Source organism: Lathamus discolor, chromosome 18 (assembly GCF_037157495.1).
Source record: "Lathamus discolor isolate bLatDis1 chromosome 18, bLatDis1.hap1, whole genome shotgun sequence".
NCBI lineage: Eukaryota > Metazoa > Chordata > Aves > Psittaciformes > Psittacidae > Lathamus > Lathamus discolor.
This window is the reverse complement of record NC_088901.1, coordinates 1,321,782-1,339,580: the sequence shown is the minus strand read 5'-3', so window position 1 is coordinate 1,339,580 and position 17,799 is coordinate 1,321,782. Positions and strand designations below refer to the sequence as shown.

The 17,799-nt window shown below is 60.2% G+C and overlaps 1 protein-coding gene across 1 annotated transcript in view; it reads left to right on the top strand.

The window, feature by feature from the left end:
* COL8A2 (collagen type VIII alpha 2 chain) overlaps positions 1–17,614 on the top strand; it is a 29,937-nt gene extending 12,323 nt beyond the window's left edge. The window contains exons 2-3 of the mRNA XM_065697975.1: positions 7,380–7,562; positions 12,658–17,614. Of these exons, the coding sequence (XP_065554047.1) occupies positions 7,397–7,562; positions 12,658–14,579 (2,088 nt within the window). The 5' untranslated portion in view covers positions 7,380–7,396 and the 3' untranslated portion in view covers positions 14,580–17,614. The remainder of the gene's footprint in view (positions 1–7,379; positions 7,563–12,657) is intronic.
* The last annotated feature ends 185 nt before the right edge of the window (positions 17,615–17,799 follow it).

The following is a 17,799-nucleotide window of genomic DNA, read 5'->3' as shown; positions in this document are numbered from 1 at the left end:
CCCGGCTCTGCCACTGCCCAGCCTGAGCCCACACGCAGCGGGAGCTGGTCCCCGCTGGGATGCTCTGCCCTGGGCGCTGCTGCAGGGAGATGCTGGGTCGGGACCTGGGCAGGGGTTGGGGTGAGCGCAGGTCAGCGACCGCCGGGGTGGGGATGTGCTGAGCAAACCCGGGGGGAATGCGGGGGGAAGAACCAGGACCCCTTGCAGCGCATCTCGCCCTGGCGAGCCCCCGGTGAGCAGGGCTGGGAGCGGGCAGGTAACCCAATCCCCCCGCGGCCGGGAGGGGCGCGGGCGAGGCTCCGGCTCCTGAGCTGTGTTTTAATGTAAACCTAGCTCTAAGGCAGCTTTTTCTCATTTTTAAACTATTTCATATCAATCCTTGGCCTGACGTTTGTTTTCTTTGAGTGCGGTGGGGAGCGCGGTCGGCATTGCTGAGGAGATCTCCTCCGGAATCTTGGCAGAGGCGGCTCCCTATCTTTGAAGAAAAGGCAAATGCAAAACAGAAGGCAGATATTGGAGAAGCATAAACAATATTTCCCCCTCGCTAACCCCAGACGTGGGGCAGCAGCCGGCGCAGCGGCACGGAGGCAGGGGGACCTGGTGCCCAGAGCCCATCGGCGCAGCACCTGCGTGGCTGAACCCTAAGGCACACCGGGGCACGTCCCCATCGCTTGCGGCCATGCCGTAGCGCAGAGGACACAGCGCTGGGGACCAGGCGCCGGGATGGGCAGCGATGGGGAAGGTTTGCAGTGAATGGGGGGGTTCTTGCCCTGTTGAGGTCACCCCTGAAATGCTGAAACCCCAAGAAAAGGCAGCTCTGAGGGGGAGGCGGCTTCAGCAGCGTTATCCCAAGGGGTCTGCGGGGGACGTGCGAGGTGGGGATGCGCACGGTGAGGGTGTGCTGCGGGAGCACCGCAGGCCGCAGCACAGGCACCAGCTTCACCTGGGGCGGTGCTAAAAAGCTGGGAGAGGAGAGGAAACGGAGATCAAAGAAGCCAGCAAAAGGAGGGAGGGGGATGTCAGCCGCTGACGCTAACCCAAAGTGACCGTTAGGATAAACACGGCGCGGCCACTCCATCCAGGAGCCGGGCGCGCCGCAGGGAGGCTGGGATGCGTTCCCTGGTGCCTTGCAGAGGGGAGGCAGCAGCCCACACGCTTCCCATCGGATCCGGGCAGCTGGGAGGCTGCTGGGAAAACGATGGCACAGGGAATGCCGTGGTGGTAACGCGGGAGTGAGCTGACAACCGATGGCACCGGGAACTGGCTCGGGAGCTGCTGGCCCCATGTGCTCCCGCTGCTCCGGAGCCTGTTTTCCTCGTGGCATGAGGCTGTTGTGATGGATGGAGCATGGAGAGGGCAGGCACCACCGCTGAGGCTCCTGTTTACAACCAGAGGGGGCTCTTGCAGGAGAGGCAGACATCAGGGGTGATGAAGAGAGGGGTGGGATGGCAGCGTTGGGGTCTGGGGCAGGAGGTGATCCTGGATGCGATGGAATGGACACGTCCTGCAGAGCAGACACTCCTTTAACACCTGAGGGATGAACCTGGTTCAGACCCGGCCTCTCCCCTGTTCATTCTCGGCAGCTTGGGCATTCCTGGTCCCCTCCATTCCCTGCCCCATGGGGTGCACGGACGGGGGCCGGAGCAGCCGGAGCATCATTGCATTCACCCAGGCACAGGAGCTGCATCCCCCCGAGGTGCTGCCTGGGCCGCTCTGAGCACCCCAGAAGGCTCTGGCCTGGACCACAGCTCGTTATAATGAAGGCAGTGACCCCAGCACGAGGCTGGGAGTTTAAATGTCTGCGGTTGATGGCCGCTTGCCCACACATTCCCCACGATGGGAATCGCTCTCCGCGGGTCCCTCCAGGATTAGCGGATTTCGTTGCAAAACACCCGTTGTGTTGGAAAACGCCGTTTCTGTGCAGGGAAAAGCAGCCTCTGACCCAGGGACCCCGGGCGAACACCGTCTGCTTCCCACCACAGATTATGTGTCCCTGGAGCGGGGCTGCTTTGGCTCCCCAGTGATGCTCCTGCAGCCATGGCCCTGCCCGGGGTCTCTGGGCAGATGCTCCACATCCCACACCAGGATCCGGTCCCGGAGGCTGTGCCCGGGTCACAGCATGGGCTCATGCAGCAATCTGGGCTTCGCACAGCTTGGGCCCCACTGCTGTGGCTGCACAGAGCACGGGAGAGGGGCTCCAGACCCTGCCCGGAGGCTGCTGGGGTGGAAAAGGGGATGGGACTCCCCAGCATCGCTGCAGGTCCCAGCTCCAGTGCTCCGGTCCCAGCTTTGCTCCAACTTGCGGCTATTGGGAAAGGAGTCTCTGCTGCACCCCCAGGCAGGCACCGTCCTGCTGGGATGGAATGGAGGAGGAGGAGGAGGAGGAGGAGGAGGAGGGAAGAAGAAGGGAAGAAAAAACAATGAATCCCCACAAAAATGTCTTCATAACAGGAAACGTCTCATAAAATACCTGTGGTTTGGCACGTGTGATCCCACTGGTCAAACTATGCACCTGGCAGGCAACCCTGCTATTACTGCTGCGCAGTCTGGTATGTCAGTGGGGCTGAGGCTGGCGGCGGAGGAAGGATGGGACCGGGGGGCTGAAAGCCCCCATCAGGGCCGGGGGCGAACACATCCCTTGGGGTCCCGCACGGGCACTCAGGGGGATTTCCCTGCCCTGTTTCGGCACGGGGACCACGGTGCCGCGGGGATGCTGAGACCCGCGCCCAGGCTGGCACCATGGGCAGAAACCGTGCAGCCCCCCCCAGCGCCAGGTCTGAGCCAGGACAGACCCCGAGGTCTCTGTCTGTGCCCCCAGACACCTCGCTGAGCCCCGCTCCCTGGCGATGGCTTCTCCCCGCGCTCCCCCCGGCTCCGGCAGCGCTCAGCCGGGCTTTTGACAGCCGGGGCAGGATTAAGCCCTGAGCTGTGACCTGCAGCGGGCTCAGGCCCTGCGGCGCTCCCGGCACGCACGCACCCGGGGCAGTAATCGCCTTAAGCTGCTCCCTGACCCCGCGGGTGAGGGATCAAGCGGCGGCACCGACCCCGTTGTCAGCACCAGAGACGGACCTCGTGGTCCCTGCCACGGCCCCTGCGCCAGCCTGACACCATCGCCCATGTGCATCGCTCCAGTGGGCCGAGGGGGAACCACCCAGGCCAGTTTGGCAGCAAGTTTGCGAGTGTCGGGGCGAGCAGAGCCCAGCGTCCCACGCCTTGCGTTGTGCCCCGGCCCCGGGCTGCTGCTGCCACCGCAGCTCCTCCCGCATCCCGGCATGGCCTGAGCCTCACGTGTACCGGCTGGCCCGTGGCTACCAAGAGCAGCTCAGGCCATGGCCTTCCCTGCAGCCCTCCAGCCCTGCAGTAGTCACTGATGGGCACAGACCCAGCAGCCTGGGTGTTAATTTGGCTGCGGCCGCTGCCCGGACCGGAGCAGCACGGGTGGACCCAGCCACCACCCGCAGCACGGCTGATGCCAAAGGGCGGCTCTTCATTGGGAGCCGGAGCGCTCGGACAAGGGGTGATGGGTTCAGACTGAACCAGGCTCAGGTCAGAGATGAGGCCACGCCGTGGCTCTGTGGGCTGAAGGCGCCGCGGGGCTGCGCCGCAGGGCAATGCACCGTGCCGTGCCGTGCCATGTGCACCCGCCTGCGGCCATGCCCAGCGCAGGCGCTGCCGGGGCCGCCTGCCCACGGGGTTGGTGTTTTCTTTCCGTCAAGGAAAATGTTGGCTTGTTCCCTGGCTGCGGGCGGGGGAGGCTCCGGGGCCGCGCTGTAGCCTCCGGACCGGGGCCGCTGTCATGCATCTAAGGCCCGGCCCGCGCCAAGGCTGCTGCGGCGCTGCTCGGCCGAGCTGCTGCCCGATGCCTTTGGCGGCCCAGCCTGCGGAAACAACGTGCGTGCTCTGCTTCAGCGGCTCCTTTGCGTTCGCGCCTCCTCCCATTGTTATTTTTAAAGCATGTGCAGCGTAACCCAAATCATCCACCTCCCGCTGGAGCCCGTCCAGCCCCGTGTTGCGCTTGGAAAACCTCCCTGCTTCACTTCTTTATTGCAAATGACCGGAGGATGGAGCGGCTCGATGGGACACGGCGGCGTCCAAGCCCGCGCTGCTCCAGCCCACCCACAAGCACCGGCTGCCTTCTCGGTGCTTTCTCTTTGCAGAGCCCATCTGAGCTGGATGAGCGCGCGGCGCTCACCATGGAGCTTCTGCCGCGGTGGTGCCCACGGCCGTGCCCCCAGCGCGTGGCGCGGGGATGGGACCACGCCGATGTGGTTGAAGCGCATCAACAGCCCCATGCTGCGCATCCCGGTGGCGCAGCAAACTCCATGGGGGCCGCGTGACCCCGGCTTTGGTGCAGGGATGGAGCCGGGGTGAGGGCCAGCGCCGCGCCCTGCACTGATCCTGCTTTCACTGCTGGCTTTAAACAACTCCTGCCTTCTCCTGCCCTTCAGCCGCAGTCACCGCTCCCTGCGGATCACATCTATTGACTGAGAAAACAATTCCCCCTGAAGGAGCAGGCGCGGCGCTGCCAGGCCCAGCGTTAACATCGAAATCACAGCGCCCATAAATCAGCTGCCCCTCAGTGAACGAGCGCCCGGCTGTGTGCGCGGGGAAGCGAGGGCCGTGCCGGGTGCCGCGCACCGGGATGCGTCCCCCCCTGCACCAGCAGCACTGACACGGATGCTGCAGGGAGATGGGGACAGCGCAGGGCAGCAGCAGCCCCCTTCCATTGGGAATGGCCGGGACCCCCATGCTGGGAGCACACCAGGAGCTCGCCAGCACAACCAGCCCAAGCCAGGGCTGTTCCTGCAGCGCTGGGGGCGGAAGGGGCCGCGGCTGCCTCGAGAACAAGGTGCCGTTTCTTGTCTCCTCTCATGCTTTAAGTGCGAGGTTTTTTTCCCTTTCCCCGGCGCTTTCATTGCGTGCCAGGGGTTTTTAACACGTCTGCTCACCGGCTGCCAGGGGAGCAGACACCCGCACCGCTAGCGCGGCCGTGCCGCGCTCTGAAGCCATGCCAAGGCGCAGCCGGGCAGCGCGGCGCTGCTCAACCCCATCCCTGCTCCAGCATCCTGGGGACACAGAACCACGTCGCTGGACCCGGAGGGCTCCCCTCTGTGAACTCTTCTGGCCTGGCTTCTCCTCCCCAAGCTGCTCCAGGTGAGGAAGAGCGGCTCCTCATGGGATGCTGCCGGATGCGCCGGAGCGGAGGATGGACCGTGCCATCCGCACCACGAACCGGCCGGCGTCTGCAACCTGCCCTGGGAGATGAGAGCGCTGCGGGGCTGCTCGTGGTGATGAATTATCACTTCATAACGCAGGAGAGCTCAGGCATGAAAGAGCCTCTTCACAGCCGCGCCGTGCGCACTTTATCCATCACATGAGGCTCCAGATGTTTCCATTTTAGGGTTATTAAATCACCGCCTGGAGAGCGCGGGGAACGGGAGGCCTCCTGCCCCGGTGCCGGGCAGCGCCGGGGGGGACGCAAAGCACCGGGGACCCCGTTTCCTTGAGGACCAGAGACGTGTGCCGGGGGTCTGAGGGCTCCCTCCCATCGCCTCCAGGGCAGGCGGGTGCCCCACGCAGACGAGGGAGGATGTGCAGGGGGGAAGCCCATGTCTGGAGGCTCCGGGTTACAGACGCGGTCACCTCGGTGCGGAGAGGGGGGACTCGATTTCACTCCCCCCGGAGCCGAAGCAGCCGGAGCCCCCTGTCCCCCCCTCCCTTCCTGCGGCTCCAGTCCCCCCCTGGTTCTGTCTCATCCCAAGGGCTGAGGTCTCCCAGGATGAGGGAGCATCTGCAAACGCCCCTGGCACCCAGCGGCGCGGAGCTGAGCACCCCGGGGCGCTGCTGCCAGGGTGTGGGCTCATTGAGGACGGTGCAAGTAAAGCCCAGGTGGGAGCAGAGCGAGCTGGGAAGGGAGGGAGCTGGAGCGCAGGGGTCACACCAGGTAAGGAAAACAAACCAGGCGCTGATTCAGGGGTTTGCGCCTCTCTGCTGTAGCAGGACTCCTATTTTCACAGCTGCAACCCCTTCAGATGGGGTTCGTTTTCCCTCCAACGAATCCCTGTCAAATAACGCTGCATGAAAACGCGCGTTCCGCGTCTCGGCCCCGAGGACAGAAACACAACGAAGGTGGGGAGGCCGCTGGCTCCGGCGGGGTGGGCAGAGGAGAGCTCTGCTCCCAGCACTGCTGGGGCACAGAACCGCAGCCGGGTTTGGGTTGAAGGGACCTTAAAGCTCCTCCAGCTCCAACCCCTGCCACGGGCGGGGACCCCTTCCACTGGAGCAGCTTGCTCCAAGCCCCTGTGTCCAGCCTGGCCTTGAGCACTGCCAGGGATGGGGCAGCCACAGCTTCTCTGGGCACCCTGTGCCAGCGCCTCAGCACCCTCCCAGGGAAGAGCTTCTGCCTAAGAGCTCATCCCAGTCTCCCCACGGGCAGGTTCAAGCCATTCCCCTTGGCCTGGCCCTACAGGCCCTTGTCCCAAGCCCCTCTCCAGGTTTCCTGCAGCCCTTTCAGGCACTGGGAGCCGCTGTTAAGGTCACACCAGGATCAATCCCACACCGGGGCTCCCCCTTCCCTTTATCACTTCACTTTGAGCTACGTTTGCTCTCGCTGGGGGCTCTTTCCCTCTCCCGGCTCCAGCTTTTTTTTCACCGCTGCTTCAGCAAAAGCAATCCAGGGAATTCCGAGCGGATCCCGGTGTGCTGCGGCCCTGCCCCTGCTCGCCGGCAGGAGAGGCAGAGCTTAGTGCTCATTAAGAACCCCCACGGGTCAGTCATGGCGAGGAGGAGGCAACGCAGCGCAGCTCCGGCATCGCCGCTTCCTTGAGCTTCCGACCGCTGTTTGCAGCTCCGTGTGCGGAGCTGGCACCGAGGAAGTTGCCAGAGGAGAGGTGCAGTGATGGGGGCACTTGGTTCAAGGCAGAGGCTGCTGCTCCCAAGTGCACAGGGTTCCCATTCTTCATCCTGAGCGAGCTCCCATCACTGCCCGCAAAGTGCCTCAAAACACAGGGAGCCTCGGGCTCGGACCGCGTGGTTTTGGTCCAGCACCCATGCGGGAGATGTAGCACCCACCCAGCTGCTCCTGTGGCAGAGAGAGCTTGGCTTTTGCTAGCGGAGACCCTGCTTGCCCGAGGGATGCAACATGGGAATAACCCAGACACGCAGGTACTGGGGCAGCCTCTGAAGGGCTCTGCTGCTCATAACCCCTGCGTTCATTGTGCACCATCCGGCGCGTGGCGGGAGGGGGAATGTGCCCAGGGCATCTGTGGGCCAGGAAAAGGCTCCTGCTGGGATCCTGCCCAGGTTCTCAGCTGATCCTTGGGGATGGAGGGTGCGGACGGCGGTCGCGGTGCCCGCTCTCACTGTTGCTTTGTCCGCAGGAGCAGAGGGGAGCAGGATGCTGCCGGACGCCGTGGTGCTGCTGCTGGTGGTGGTGCTGGTGCTCGGCCTTCACTCGGCAGCGGGAGGCGGCGTGGGGGGCTATGCCCAAGTGAAGTACATGCAGCCCATGGTGAAGGGACCCCTGGGACCCCCCTTCCGTGAAGGCAAAGGACAGTACCTGGGTAAGGGACGCGCTCTGCGGGGCGAGGGGGACACGGGGATGTGGAGGAGGGACGGGCGCATCTGCAGCCATCAGGCACTCATCATCCTCTCACCCTTGGGTCCCAGGGCGCAGCCCGGGTGGGTGCTGCTGCCCAAAGCGTCTTTGGCCAAGCACAGAGGAACTGTTTAGTTCTCCTTAACCCAGTGCAGAAGGGCCAGGATGGGCACAGGGAGAGGCTCACTGAAGCAGAGCACCCTCGGGTCCCTCCACCTGGGGGCCGGTGCACAAAGGGGACCCTTTTGCTCCCATCCTGCTGCACGCCTGCTGGTAGCTTTGAGGCGCAGCCCCGTTGCTCTCCATCCCTCCCTCTCACTGCACGTTAAACCTGAGCTGTCCCGGAAAGGCTTTTTCCACTCCTCCACCTATTCCGTTTTCCCTGTCTGTGTTTCGCACCAGCTGGGAAAGGAAAGGGCCAAGGCCGGAGCTGGGACCCAGCCTGGTGAGGGAAGAGCAGCAGAGACGTTTCCTCCCTCGGAGAGCAGCGACAGAAACCCCACGAGTGTTAAATCACTCCCACTGAGCTCCATGCGCTGTGCACAGCCAGGGCTCCGGGCCCGCTGCCAGCCCAGCCCCAGCCTTTCATAACCCCGAGCCTTGAGCTCCCCTGCCTGCGCCCCCAGCCCTGCCTGCACCCCCAGCCCTGCCTGCGCCCCCAGCCCTGCCTGCACCCCCAGCCCTGCCTGCACCCCCAGCCCTGCCTGCGCCCCCAGCCCTGCCTGCGCCCCCAGCCCTGCCTGCACGTTCTTAGTACATGGCAATTGCCCCCACCTTGGGGAAGTGCTCAGGGCTCCGTGCAAACGGCAAGTGCTGAGCGTGACCGAGTTCTGCAGCTCTTTGAAGCTCACTGAGGTTTGCAGCCCCTTGTCCCAGCATCTCCCCAGGGTGCACCCAGGGCAGCAGCAGCAGCTTCACCTCCAGGACACAGAAGGGCCTGAGCCCACTCCTTGACCCCAGACACCCAAGTCCCAGCGCTCTCCCCCCCTCCAGCCGCTGCCGGCAGCACTGGGATGGGGCAGTGCTGGTGCTCAGGTGCCCGGATCCCCCAGCTCGGTGCTTTGCCCTCGGGAAGAGCTGCTGGAGCCCTCCCCACGTGTTCACACACACCCAGACCCTCCGGGGAGCCGAAACCTTGGCTCTGGGAGGAGAAACTGGAGCAGGCAGGGCTGCGGGTGCTGATTTCCTGCAGGGCTTATCAGGAGCGGAGCTCAGCACATGTCAGAAAGCACACAGCAAAACCTGGCGCCGAAGCACGCTACGACCCCCCCTGCCTCCCTGCCCCCTTCCCAGCTGTTGTAAAGCTGCTCCCTGAATCCCAGCCAGAGACGAAACCTTCCAGCGCCGTGCAGGAACGCTTCAGCTGCTGGTGGGACTGGATTCAAACATCTCCCTGCTGGGTTTCCTTCTTTCCCCCCGCCTTTCTTCCTATGCTTGTGCTGCCTCTGAGCACCGCTGCCTGCTAACCACGGCCGTCTGAGGAGCGAGCGCCTGGCTGCTTGCAAGTGGTTTGGGTGCAAGTCTCACCAGGTTAGGCAGGGCTTAGAGGAGACATTGAGGCAGGGCAGAGCAATGGAGTGCCCCAGAGGTTACTCTCCTAAAACCCCTGGGAAAGAGATGACAGCAGCGGGATGCAGGCAGCAGGACGCAGGCAGGGGGATGCAGGCAGCGGGATGCAGGCAGGAGGACGCAGGCAGGGGGATGCAGGCAGCGGGATGCAGGCAGCCAGCAGCTATGGGGCTGCACAGAGGCAGCCGGGGAAGCCGGTGCCTCCTGCGTCCCTTCGAGCTCTCATCTCTGCTTAACCTCTGATTTGGCAAGGAAAATCCCCGCTGGCCTCCTGCCCTGCTCCGGGGGCTCAGCTGACTCACCCCGACGGTGCCGGGCCGTGCCGTGCCCCCGGCTGTTACCCCTGTGCTGTCCCTGGGGCTGGGACCCCTCATGGGGGGCTCCCATCAGCCTGCGGGTGCCACGTAGTGAGAGGCAGGGCTGGGTTCCCCAGGGTGCCAGACTCCCCAGGAGCACAGAGGCAGCGCTGGGCAGGAGATGCTGCTACACGTTAAAATGCTACAAGCACCTAAGTAGATATTTGCAGAGTTGGGTTCTGTTTTGGGTTGCTTAAAGCCAGGTCTGCGCAGGTAAATGGCTCAAGGAGCCCATCATTTCCCTGTGCATGTCGGGAGTCAAGTCAGCAGCATCCCAGCTCGGGGCAGAGATGAGGCCCAGGCGATGCCTGGGGTTGGGGTTTATGCCAGTTCCCCTCTAGTGGCAATACCTGGGAGCACCAACCTCAGCTGCGAAGCTAAAGGAGCACTTTCCACCCCGCCAGGCCTGGGCAAGCTCAGTGCCAAATCACTGCACAGCCTCTGCTCGCAGGGCTCCAGCATCCCCAGAGCCGGCGGCCCGCAAGTGCTGCTGCTTTTAAGGACTCAGTCCTGTGATCCCTGTGGGACTGCTGCTGGATGCACATGGCCAAGAGGCCTCCTGATTCCCTCATGGGGAAACCTTGTTTGCCGTTATCATGCTGTGCTCTGCAGCCCGCTGCCATCTCACCACCATCCCCTTGCCCGGCAGCTCTCAGCAGGGCTGCGGCTGGGTCCTGTGCTGAGCCTCCAGTGGGAGGGATGCAGTAACACTGGTCCTGTGCAGCGTGCCTGCGAGCCTGTGCAACTCACTCTCACGAGACAGGGCTTGGCAGCAGCACTGGAACAAGCTTGGGCAGGCTCCGCCATGGAGCAGCCAACCTCTCCTTCCTGCAGTGTCATCCGGCCGCGCTGGCCAGCCCCGCCGCTGACTGCTCGGGGCTGGGAACCGCTTCCCATCTTGCTGGATTCTTCCTCTGCTGCCGGTCTCTGCTGCTGCGTCCTCCCTCAGGCGTGCGGGGGTGAGCACAGCTCCAGAGGGGCTGCAGCATCCCACCTGGCCGCATCCGTGCTCCTGAGAAGGTGGAAAGCTTGGTGGTACCCAGGGCAGAGCTCGCAGGGCTCCTTCCCCTTGCCGCTGCCCCGGCTGGCTCCTTGCATTAGCATTCATGGCAGCTTTGTTCGTGCTTCGAGGGGAACCCAACCCCACGGTGCTGCTGTGCAATGCAGCGCTCCCAGACATGTGTCTGTGGTGAGAGCCGGGCGTTTGAAACCGGACACCAGCGGGGCTGCGCTGCCCCAGTTTCTCGGCGCTGACGGCCCCGGTTTGGTTTTCCCGTCTGCTTTCTTGGCCGCCTGCAAGCTGGCAGCCCTGGGCTGGCGCTCCTCTCCGCTGCCTTGTGCGAGAGCGTGTGTGTGCCTTTCCCTTCCTCCGCGGGCTCAGCTGTACATCCTTGTTCTGATTCCGTGCAAAATGACCTAGAAAACTCCCTCTTTTCAAACCATCGCAAGGAGAAAAGAGAAAACAAGAAAGGCAGAGGGGGGAAGCACATTGAAATCATTGCCTGCAGAAATGGTTTCTTCCAGGATCCCAGAAATCTGCTTCAGTGCAACCCTTCCCGTCTCCCTTTGCCTCCTTTCCCACACCATTTTCTGGGGGAAGGAGCAGGAGGTGCAGAAATCCAGTGGCAATGTCTTGACAGACAAGTATTTCCTCCATCAAGAGAGCCAAGTGACCTCGCTCACAGCCTAGGATGTGGGCCAGGCTTTGATGTACAGATAAGCTCCGAAAACGTTTCCAGTGCCAAAAGGAAAACAAGCAGGCACCAGGCTTGGGAATGGCCAGAGCGAATGGCTGGGTTTAGGCAAGGTAAAGCCACCTCTGAGGCACCGGTGCCTGCTGCTGCCATGGTTATTCCTTTCACGTGTCTCAAATCTCCCCTAATCTCTCCCCGTTGACTGGAAGCTCTCCGTGGTGGCAGATCCTGGCGCTGCGGGTATCCAGGCTGAGCTTCCTCAGTGCCCAGGCAGAGCTCAGGGCCCCCCTTGCCCCCTCCCCAGTTACACCGGGGCACCGTGCTCTGCCCCAACCTAGACACGATCCGTTCCCAGCCCAGGAACTTGACCATACAGGTCTGTTCCCAGCTGGAATGCTCTAGCAGGATGTCAGAGCCCTTTCCTCTCCCGATTCCCATCACAGCCACTGCCAAGCGTTCCCTTAATTACAACCTTCCCAAGAAAGACTCTGTCAGATTTATTCTTTCTCGCCCATTCCTGGTGTCACGTGGGAAGCAACCCCCAGCTCAGGGAGTTCTTTATGCTCACGTCTGTGCTTTAAGCCCCGAGCTGCGGTGGGCACGGAATCGGCCTCTCCTCGCCTTTGTAGTCTCTCAGCCCATTAGTTTCTTTCTTATATCCGTTTGCAAAAGAGCTCTATAAATTCGTTAAATGTCAAGCGGTTCCAGCCTATTCCCAGCTGGGCTGACTCATTTGGACGTAACCGAGGTTGCGTTTCCCTCGAAGCTCTTGGCTTTTCCTCCATCCTCAGCACTTTTTAATTCTCTTTGGGGAGTTTTTCTGTGCCTTGCTGGCCACGGGAGCTGAGCCAGCGAGCACCGCGGGCATGGCTTAACCCATGCACGAATCACCTCTTCGGTCTCCTAAGTACATGCCCAAGAGGTTTCTTTTTAATCCAAAAGGATTAAAGGTCTCCTGAGGGCCTGGACCCGCGGGATGGGGTGCAGGGATTATCCTCAGTCTTGGCTCGCTCTGTCACCAGCCTCTCCGCTGAATCCAGGCAGCAGCGACCAAATCCCACGGTGCTTTCGAGGCCGCTGGGAAGTGAGGCAGCAGAAGGGTTTGAATCCAGCTCCTAAGAAAGGCCCACAGTGGGTCATCAAAGAGCACCACCGCTGGAGCCGGCGGCAAGTGCTGCTCTTGTTGACACCCTCTGTGGAGGGATGGATGCAGTAAGGCTTGGATTAGTACCCTGGACTCTGGCCAAGGTCTTGCCTCAAGACAGCCCTGCTGATGTGGTGGCCCAGGAAGCCACTGTGCCCGTGTTGAAACCAAACCGTTTCTAGAGAAGGGCACTCTTGCAAGGACAGATCCTGCGGCTTTAACACCCCGAGGGCATCACGCACCAGGCACGCATCCACCACCGGTCCCACTGAAGCTCCGTGTCCCCTCTCTCCACAGACATGCCACCGCTGCTGCCGATGGACCTCAAAGGGGAGCCAGGACCACCAGGGAAGCCCGGCCCACGTGGACCCCCAGGGCCTCCCGGCTACCCAGGAAAACCGGGCACGGGGAAACCGGGAATGCACGGCCAGCCCGGGCCTGCCGGGCCCCCCGGCTTCTCGGGCATCGGGAAACCCGGCATCCCAGGGCTCCCTGGAAAGGCGGGTATGAAAGGGATGCCCGGAGCCAAGGGCGAGCCTGGCATGCGAGGAGAGCAAGGGCCAAGGGGACTGCCCGGCCCCCCGGGGCTGCCAGGGCCAGCCGGCATCTCCGTCAATGGGAAGCCGGGTCCCCAGGGCGGCCCTGGCTTGCCTGGGTTTCGAGGTGAACCTGGCCCAAAAGGGGAGCCGGGTCCCCGTGGGGAGCGAGGGATGAAGGGCGAGAATGGTGTGGGGAAGCCGGGGTTACCGGGGCCCCGGGGGAATGGGGGCCCTCCCGGCCCCGCAGGGCCCCCAGGGCCCGTTGGCGTTGGAAAGCCTGGCCTCGACGGGCTGCCGGGTGCACCAGGGGAGAAGGGTGACATGGGCCCCCCAGGTGGGCCTGGCGTCAATGGGGAGCCCGGCCCCATGGGGCCCCGGGGCCCCCCTGGCATCGATGGGATCGGTGTCCCGGGCGCCGCGGGGGTGCCGGGGATACAGGGTCCCATGGGACCAAAGGGAGAGCCTGGGATCCGCGGCCTCCCTGGTTTGCCGGGCCCAACGGGCTATGGGAAGCCGGGTCTGCCTGGCCTGAAAGGAGACCGCGGGCAGCCCGGGGTGCCAGGAGCCATCGGCGATAAGGGGGAACCTGGCGTTGATGGGGAGCCAGGCGAGCCAGGCCCTGCCGGCATCATCGGGCCACCAGGCCCGCCGGGGTCCATGGGCCTGCCGGGCAAGCATGGGCTGCCCGGCTCCAAAGGGGATGTGGGGCCGAGCGGTCCCCCAGGAATGCCAGGGATGCGCGGCGACCAGGGCCCCAACGGCTTCGCAGGGAAGCCAGGGGTGCCGGGAGAAAGGGGCCTGCCCGGGTCACTGGGACCCCCTGGCCCAATGGGCCCCAAGGGGGAACCAGGGTTCATCGGCCTCCCTGGGGTGCCAGGATTGACGGGTGGCCCCGGCCCGAAAGGGGATGGGGGGATCCCGGGGCAGCCAGGGCTGAGGGGCCCCTCTGGCATCCCGGGCTTGCAAGGACCCGCAGGTCCCATGGGGCCTCAGGGGCTACCAGGGCTGAAAGGGGAGCCCGGGCTCCCTGGGGTTCCCGGTGAGGGGAAGACCGGTGAGCCCGGCATGGCCGGACCCATCGGCCCACCGGGAATGCCGGGAACACCAGGGCTGAATGGGCCACCGGGGCCACCGGGGCCACCCGGGCCACCGGGAGCACCCGGGGTGTTCGACGAGACGGGCATCGCGGGGCTGCACCTCCCAGACGGAGGCGTGGAGGGGGCCGTGCTGGGGAATGGGAAGCCAGGGAAGCCGCAGTATGGCCGAGGAGAGCTCTCCGCCCGCATCGCGCCAGCCTTCACCGCCATCCTCACCTCCCCATTCCCGGCGTCGGGCATGCCGGTCAAGTTTGACCGGACTTTGTATAACGGACACAACGGCTACAACCCTGTCACCGGGATATTCACCTGCCCCGTATCCGGCATCTACTACTTTGCCTACCACGTGCACGTCAAAGGGACCAACGTTTGGGTGGCGCTTTATAAGAACAACGTGCCCGCCACCTACACCTACGACGAGTACAAAAAGGGTTACCTGGACCAGGCCTCGGGCAGTGCCGTGCTTGAACTCAAGGAGAACGACCAAGTCTGGGTACAAATGCCCTCGGACCAGGCCAATGGGCTGTACTCCACGGAATACATCCACTCCTCCTTCTCTGGGTTCCTGCTTTGCCCCACATAACGGCTGTTGGGCGCGTTTCCTTTTCACCCACGTTAGCCATAAACTGTCTTTTTTTGTTTGTTTGTTTTTGATAAAAAAAAGTTTAAAATTAATACAAAAAAGAAAAATCACTGGGAAGAACGCGCGAGCCGCTGTGGTGGGACCTTGCTTCACGCTCTTTGATCCATGAGTCAAGAGGGTAACCAGAAAGGAGACAGCTATCCATCTTTTTTGGGGGAGGGAGAAGGGAGGCAGGGGAGTGACTTCCTCAGCAAAGCCTACCTGGAATAACTTTTACCCTAGTGACTGTACATCAAACCCAGGAACGCGCTTGGGATGGCAAGGATCTGGCTCTGCAGCAAACTGCTCTGCGATGCAGAGGGTCGTCTGGAAGAGCAGACCCTTCTGGTCTGTAATCAAGTGCCCTTGCTTCCCATTTTGAGTACAAGTGAAATGAATACAGCTGTTGTAACGGATGGTGTATTTGCTAACCAACGCAGGGGTGCTAGGCACTTAACACAAACCTCTACAGCAGCAGAGATCCGTGATGGATTGAGAATTTTCCTTCCCAAACCATCAGATGCCCGAGTTCTGGTCTCACTGATGCCTGTTCTTTCAGACTGTGCTTTGCAGCAGTCTCTCTGCTTCACTCCGGATTCAGTGTGGTTGGATGTATAATCATAAAAAGTGGAACACTATGCATAAGCACCTTCTTAGAAGAATTAAATGTTATTTTTAACCCTCCTCCTCAGCACCTTTAGGAATAAAACCATCCAGGCACTGGCATCTGGGAGGACGACAGACGACCTATTCCAAAGCCGTTGAGGGAAGCTGGGATCCCTGTGATGAACAAGGATCCTCTCTTGGGTTCATTCATCTACTGGCAAGTCCAAGGGCTAGTTCTGTCTGCCTCTTTGCAGCCCAAAGACTTGCTTGGCCTCGTGAGCATCTTTACTCTTTGAGAACACAAGGATGGCACTGCGAGCCCAGCTTATGGTGCTTCTAGCCTGGTCTGACAGAAGGTTTAGTCGTGCTTCCCTGAAAGTGCCACTTATGGACAACTTGCTTTTACTGTCTCACTATTTTGGGATGTGTAAACTCCCCCCTTCCCCTGGGGATCTTTTAATTAAGAAAAAAAAAAATGAGCATTCATTCTAACTTTCCATTCAGTCATTTTACCATGGTGCTATTATCTACTTAACAAGGTTATTTACAAGTCTAGTGCAATACGTACCTGTCAAAGCACCATTCCAGGTGCCAGTCTGTGACTTAGGCTAAAACAAAATAATCACGTTTGTCTGTTGTTACCACTTTGTCTCACTCATGCTTGAAATGTCACCGACCTGAGGATGAGCTGGAAGGTTCCAGGAGAGGTATGCACTATCCTGACCACTTGGCTGCTCTGTCCTTTCTAAAGGGAGCACCTGGACCCTGTTGCTTGCATCCTTTCTCATGGTGGGATGGTTGTTCTCATCCCAGCGATGTAGTAGCTCGCTGCTGAAGTTAATCCACACGTGTTACACACTGTGTCCCTCTGCAAAGGCACAGCCCTGAGAAAACAGCAATTATTTGGTTACCAGCTGAGCAATTATTGCCCTGAAGTTTTCCTACAGCCTGTTCAACGGCCAAAGAAAATGTAGCAAGAGTGGGGCTTGGGATTGTTCTCCAGATGAACTGTACAAGATATTTAAACAACTTTTCTATTTCCATTTCTGCTGAGTTTGTTTTTCTCATTAAGCCTGTCCTGTGTTTCTGCCTCTTGCCATCCAGGGCTTCCTTTTAAGACACACCTATCCCTGAAATTAAGAAAGACAGCAAGGAAATGTACAGTTGAGAGGCCAGTGCTTCAGCTACTGCCTGGTTGGGGCTGGCTCGTCCCCCTCCCTGGGATTTTCTCCCCATAAAGCTGCAAGTTTTGTACAAAGAAGAAACACTCCCAAGCTGAAGGGCTGCCCCAGTGTCCAATCCTGCTGGATGTTTTCAGCTCCCAAAGGCAGGAGGGTGTCAGGACCGTTTGGGTTTTGTTCATAACAGGTTATCTCCCAGCAGGAACAGGAGCCATACAGAGTCCCTAAAAGGAGAAGTGGAAGCTCAGATGTTTTCTTCAAGCCCAGGCCTGGGAGGGTGCTAGGATGGGGCCTGTGTCTGTCTCCTTTACTGAAGCCTCTTTCCTGTGGAGAACAGCCAAGGACTGGAGTGGGGGCCAGGCCAGGCCCTGGCCAGCAGTGGGGCTGTTCCCACTGCCCACACTACCTGCAGCAGGGCCAGGAGCTTCCCATGCCAGGCTGGAAGCTTCATCCTGTTACTCAGCAAAGCGACTTATTTATACTGTGTTCTAACCCCCATTCCCTTTCTTCTTGTTCTGTTTTTATTCTAAACTTCTTGTCCTAGCTGGCAAAAAAGCAATGATAAACTTACTCACTATAACCACACCGAGACATTAACTCCTTCAGTGCTGTAGATATTGTTTTGCAATTATTTCACTTTCCCTTCATGTGCAGAGCATGAACCATAATCAACCTTCCGCAGCTATATAACCTCTTACATTTACACAGTAATTGAAAGGCAAAGATATAACATGCACATAGTTAGGCTAGAAATAAAACGATGCACAGGATGAGGGAGGCTGTTCACTAAACTGGACACTGTCAGGAAGAGTTTTTATTCTGGAATACTGAGTATGTGATATTCGCCAGCAGAAAGGATTATTTTGTGGTGTGTGTGAGCGCATGGGATTTTGGTTTCAATCACAATAGTAAAAAAGGTTGGGTTGGATGAAGTATGTCTATTTTTAATTATGAAAACTGCATTACAATGTGCATTTTTATATACAAATTCTTACTATTTTTGTTAAATTTGCCTCTAGTATCTTCATTTCTAACCTAGTATATAGAGGTTTTTAGTTTTGTAAATACTTACTACATGCACTGTTTGTCATAGTAAAAGTTGGTTTAAAATGCACTCTTTTTGTGATCAGAAACTGGCCTTCTCTTCAGAACTAAAACTGCAGTACTTGATTGTATTGACAAAACATCAATAAAACTTCTTGTATAAAAGGTGGGCTCAGCTGTGCCTCTGTCCTGTTATTAATGGGCTCAACTCAGCCTTGCTAGAAAGACCATTCACAGAGATCTCTTGTGCTGTCTCTGTCTCAAATCCAGCCTACCTGTTCCAAGATCTGCTTCAACAACCATATTCTCCCATAAGAAGGTACTGCTGTTTCTTGTGATTAAGGACAAGA